Source organism: Macrobrachium rosenbergii, chromosome 43 (genome assembly GCF_040412425.1).
Source record: "Macrobrachium rosenbergii isolate ZJJX-2024 chromosome 43, ASM4041242v1, whole genome shotgun sequence".
NCBI lineage: Eukaryota > Metazoa > Arthropoda > Malacostraca > Decapoda > Palaemonidae > Macrobrachium > Macrobrachium rosenbergii.
The window spans coordinates 29,813,125-29,819,124 of NC_089783.1; the positions used below are offsets into that span (position 1 = coordinate 29,813,125).

Consider the following 6,000-nt stretch of genomic DNA (forward strand, 5'->3'; position numbering starts at 1 on the left):
ACTGCATTACAAACTGACATACAGGGTTTTTACTACTGCATGCGGACATTTGAATTTTAAAAATGGTGTCATTGGGTGCTGATTTTCTATTGGTCGGCAGGTCTCATTGTCTCGCTGGTGGTCTGGGCGGCAGCATGGGCATTCCTAGTGCCCTGTAGGATGCATCCTATTCTGTGGCTTGCAACAAAGGGTGTGAACAAGGGCATGATTCCCGTCTCTGACCGATAGCCTTGATTTGCTTCGTTGTTGGTTGTTGTGTCCAGGCGTGTCTCCTTTCGGATTCTCACGGATGTCCTCTCATTTCCTTGAAGAAGAGAAGATAGAGTCTGTGTTCCTCTGTATATTTAACGTAGGCCATTGTTGATTTATGATCACAGTTATTGCTATTTGCAACCTGTGGAACCGGGCTTCTCTATGCACGGTCTCTGTGCTTTCTAATAATTCCTCTAGTGTCGGTTTATGGTCGTGGTCACCTACTTAGTGTCGAAATATTGCACCTTGGTTTCGGTGAGCTTGTAATTGCCTGCTTAGAGTGGTAGTGGTGCGAGCTATGTAGAAATTGCTGAGGGCTTGACATGTCCATCTGGTACATTTAAATTTGTATACTACGTTAGTCAACTCCCACATCTCTCTACGGGGTGTCCATGCTGTTTCACATTACAGGCTTGCTGACTAGGTTTGGGCGGCAGTAGACACGCAAGGAGATACTCTCATCAGGATTCACAGGTGTCATACCGCTGGCAGTTATCCTCTTTGTGGCCTTGACCTCACCCTTAAACTGGCTGTGATATGTGGCTTTGTAATACAATATGATGTTTCTTAGTGAGGTATGTGTTGTCACTGGTGTGCTAGCATACATATCCAACTGTTTTCGTATGCAACATTCTATTAGATAGCTGTCGTATTTGTCATTAGTTAGGAGCTACTTAACATATTCGAGCTCTGTGTGAGGAGCTTTCCGTGATGAACAGTGCGTAATTGCACGTCTCACACATGCGGCTGCCACAGAGCACTTGTAAGTGTCAGGGCACTCCCCATGGGCGTTAAGGCACCGACCCACATTAGTTGCCTTACATCTGTCTTCTTTCTTCTCAACATTTACATGCAAGAAGGGAAGTCGGCCTTCGACACCATATTCAGTAGTGAAGTTCAGGCTAGAGTTCCTCTTCAAGGCATACTGCAGGTAGGTGGCTTCTTTGTCAGTATTGATGGCAATGAAAATATTGTCTATATATCTGGCATATATCTTCAGTTTCAAATTGGAATTGAAGGTTCTTTCCTCGACATCTGTCATGTACATATTGGCAAATAAGATGCCAAGGGGGATCCCATGACAAAACCATCTACCTGTCGAAAGAGGTCATCCTTATGTGAGAGGAAGGGGAACTCCTTGGTTTAGTTTTGGAGAAGTCGTCGAAGGGCTTCCTCTGGTATGTCAAGGGATGTATCATCGAAGTGATAGACTCTCCTTAAAATAATATCAATGGTCTCATTCACCGGTACATTCCCGGGATGCAATGGTAAAGCTCAGAGACGTAGTATCCAAAATATCGATGAACTCTATTGGGGAAACCACCGAGTATCCCATAGGGATGTAGAGAATAATGATCTTAATCAGAGTCATGGCTATTTCATAAGGTGGAGAGTTAACTTGGGCAATTATAGGTTGCAACCTGTTGCCGGCCTTATGGATCCTGACGGTGCCTTAACAATACCCTGGCCCATAGTCTCCAATGATTGTTGGTAGTTTCATAGTTCTACCATCAGAATTTATCTGCTTGATTATCACATTCAAGTTTCTCTTCAGATTAGGGTCCTTGCTTAGGGGCTGGAATTTTGCAAAATCACTCAGGATGCTGCCCATTTTATCGCTATATTCTTCACACTCCATGATGGCATAGATGGCGGTCTTGTCACCTTTTCTGACAATGATGTCCGGATGTTCTTGGAGTTGGTAAGCGTCTTCCTTCAGGTGGGGGGCAATGATCTTACTCCTATAATTTCCCCGTTGGTGTCAGGCTTCCCATACGAGTTCCTCCCAGATGGTACTGGAGAGTGTTACCTTTCCTTGGGCCTGGAGGGAGCAAGTCATTTATAAGGGTTTCAGTTTTGATGTTCTTCGCTTCCTTGTGAGGCCTTTTAGTAAAATGACAATTAAGTCCAAGGGTGAGATGCTGTTTTTGTCCATCAGCGAGGTCTATAACAGCCAGGTTAAAGTATCCATCGAAGGCTTCTCATTTCTGACAGGGCCTTTATTCAGACACATGAAATATAAGAATGTATTTCGACTCCTTTGTATACATATTCCTGTCGAATTTAGGATCTGTTCGTAAAAAAAATCAATCCACCTCCACAATGACAAATGAGGAATAGGCTATATCATACGACTGTATTCGTACTTGTAGTTTTGTCACCAATTTTATTATGACATTATTATATTTTCAAATCTTAAACAATAGGCAGCCCATTATTATGGAATTCACTTTACCATATAAATAACTTACACCAAACAGAGATTCATATTATTTACTGTCGCCCATTCGCACCCTATAACAGGAAATATGCTTATTTTATTGGTTCTAAGCTAGTCCTGCGATATAGTGAATTCGATATCAGCAGGTTATTTTAGAGTTTATCATTTGATATATATATATATATATATATATATATATATATATATATATATATAATAGATATAATATATATAAAATGTGCCTGCAGGTGTGGATGTTTATGTGTGTGTGTGCGCGCTCACGTTTGTGTGTGTGTTTGTGCGTGTATGTGTGTGAGACACACAAATACAAGTCTGTGTAAAAGCGTTGGTTTTGATACTTTTAGCCATGTGGGTATCAGTCAACATGAACTTTGCTTGAATGAGCTGAACCATAAGTAGTACACACCTGCGACCCCCTGGTGAGCGGTGCCGGATCTGTCTGGCACCTATGCAAGACGCTGACGCAGGCGACGATGGTGATGCAGACGGGGAAGCTCACGTAGCACACTGTTTGAATGACGGTGTAGGTGAAGATATGGGTTGACTGTGGATTGAGCACACACATCGCGAGGTCTGAAAGAGCGAGAGGGAGTTTAGGTCAGCATGAGATGTCATGTACCGCTTACAAACCAGGGTGTGTATGTTTACAGCGATTAGGTATGAAACGGTGTGGAGACCTCCCAAATCATCATTAAATGAATAATGTCATTTTTACATAAGCTTTGGAACCCAAGGCCGTGTTTGTTAACTGAAATTTTAGATCTAGTCCACTGAGTATCTGAGCTTTATAGGATCCAAGACCGTGTTAGGTTACTGAATTCTGACAATTACACAGAACTCTTGGCACGTTCATGAGAATGAATTATCTTGTAAACACCACATTTAGGCGGTTTCCGTATGTATGCCTTATTATTAAAAAAAGATATCATTAATACACCAGCAGTATTGAAAATTTCCTGAATGAATAAGGAAAGGGATATGAAGCAAAAAAAAAAAATATATATATATAATATATATATATATATATATATATATATATATATATATATATATATATATATATATATGAAAGAATAGATACAGAGGTAAACTGACGTATGGAAGAGATGAAAGACGAAAAGGATAAAAACGAGAACAACTATTTTGCTATGAAACAACCAAGAGAAACAACACAAATATAGTAAAGCATCAAAGCATTGAGGGTACCAATATTATTCATCAAGTTCTGGGTATCGTATTTTTCAACATGCAGTAATATTCACAAAATATTTCTATTTGTCCCGTTGATGTTGAAGCACTGCTATCCTTGATGGAAGGCTATTATATTCTAGGCCTTCCAATTCCTTTCCACAACATGATGACTTCATTATTGCTCCCAAGAGAATGACCTCAACATGATGATCATATTATCGTTCAGAAGAGGACGACTTCAGTATGATGTTTAGGTTACAGTTCACAAGAGGATGACCTCAACATGATGATTACATTATTGCTTCCAAGAGGATGACCTCAACATGGTGATTACATTATTGCTTGCAGGAGGATGACCTCAACATGACGATTACATTATTGCTTCCAAAAGGATGACCTCAACGTGATGATTACATTATTGTTCCCAAGAGGATGACCTCAATATGATGATTACATTATTGCCCCCATGAGGGTGACCTCAACATGATGATTAAATTACTGCTCCCAAGAGGATGACCTCAACGTGATAATTACACTATTGCTCCCAAGAGGATGACCTCAACGTGATGATTCAATTGTTGCTGACAAGAGGATGAGCACAACGTGATGATTAAATTACTGCTTTCACGAGGATGATCTCAACATGATAATAACAATATTGCTTCCAAGAGGATGACCTCAATATGATGTTTACATTATTGCTCTTAAGAGGATGACCTCAACGTGCTGATTGCATTATTGTTCCCAAGAGGATGATGACCTCATACGTGGGATCTGAGTTGTTGAAAGCATTAGAAGTCAAAAGGAGCTGTGCCTTGTGAGTAAAGAGCCAAGATTAAAAGCAACCAGTTGACTAATTTATCAGCTATGTGAAGAGGGAGATTTTCCTCCAATAACACAGCGTCTGCTTGCAATTTTTCCTGTTTTTTTCATCTTCACTGCTTGATTCATCAGTCGTAAGTCTCCTGCTTAATGTACCTGTTTATCTCTGCTATAGTCTCAGAAAATGGAAACACAAACAGCATTTGCTCAAAATATTTTGATTCGGGTTTCAAGTAGTTAAACTATGTGCCCCTCTGGATTACTAATCTTTTTGTGAAGTTTGTCTGGGTCAATGTACAAATTAAGTCAAAGGTGTTGGGGGATTTTACACTTTGGTCTGCTTCCATTTAAGCGTTAGTAATCATTTTACCCCGCAATCAGACATATTTCTCATCTCTGATACCCTTGGCTTCGGTTATCACTTGGATAGCCATACATATGTCATCCAAAATCACGAAAACATGGAAGCTTAGCGTCCACATGTTACTGAGGAGTTCGATGTGAATTGGATGTCCTGACCGGGAATCGTCATTCGTGCTGTCCTTGCTACACAAATTCAGCAACCTATTCCATAACTGTGCTGACCATATCGACATAGATTTTCTTAGGGATCATACCTTTCTCTTGAAGATATTTGAAGTTTGTATTTTTCTTTTTGTCTTTTGAGATTTTGCCTCCACCTAATAGCTTTCAAAGGAACTCTTCTGCAGCGTAATAACTTATTTGTATGACCATCACTTCACATAAATGGGAAAAAAGAATAAGTCCCTACCGAAAAATTATAAACCAGTCTTGAGTTAAACGGCAGTATGCAGATGAATAACCAAAACTAAATTAATATTCTTTTCATAAAATATGATGCCCTTCGAGTTTCCATGTAGACCTTTGACTTCTTAAGCATGACCTTGACCTAGATCTTACTCTGCACATTGTCTTCATTAATTGAGCGGGCATGTCATGAAGGCTCTATCTCATATTGTTCAAAAGTTATGGTCCAGGTTAAATTTATGTTTGATATTTGACCCCTAAGTTTGACCTTGAACTCTGCCCTTAGATCCAATAAATTCCTGTCACCCATAGATAGTATACATGACGTCTAAAGACTTTAGCTTCAAGGACACTAAAATTCTCTTGCCTCTCGAAACCTTCGCCTCACCTGACGGACGGACATTTGAAGTGCCGGGCAGACAAACAGTAAGGCAGACAGGTGGATTACTAGATCTCCTGGACAGTAAACCATGGTATAAAAAAATAATAAAACGTAAAATATACCCTCAGAATGAGCAATAGTGGCATAAATTTACAGAGAAACGAATAACAAGTTGGAGGAAATTAATAATGGCAATGAAAATGTGTCAAATTAAATAGGCAAATCAAATAACTCTGCATTGTGAAAGTCGAGGAAGTAATACTTCTTGAAATAAGATGAGGGATGAGACGTGTTTGGAGATATGGAAACAGCCACGAAACAGATCGTAGCGGGAAGGAAGCTT

General features: G+C 39.8%; 1 protein-coding gene and 1 long non-coding RNA gene across 4 annotated transcripts in view; one reads left to right on the top strand and one right to left on the bottom strand.

Annotated features, from left to right (window-relative positions):
- LOC136828721 (uncharacterized) overlaps window positions 1–6,000 on the top strand; it is a 207,757-nt gene that overhangs the window by 58,086 nt on the left and 143,671 nt on the right. The window lies entirely within an intron of this gene.
- LOC136828719 (uracil nucleotide/cysteinyl leukotriene receptor-like) overlaps window positions 1–6,000 on the bottom strand; it is a 145,690-nt gene that overhangs the window by 14,344 nt on the left and 125,346 nt on the right. For all 3 annotated transcript variants that reach the window (XM_067086870.1, XM_067086869.1, XM_067086871.1), the window contains one exon: window positions 2,901–3,067. In XM_067086870.1, coding sequence (XP_066942971.1) covers window positions 2,901–3,067 — 167 coding nt within the window. The remainder of the gene's footprint in view (window positions 1–2,900; window positions 3,068–6,000) is intronic.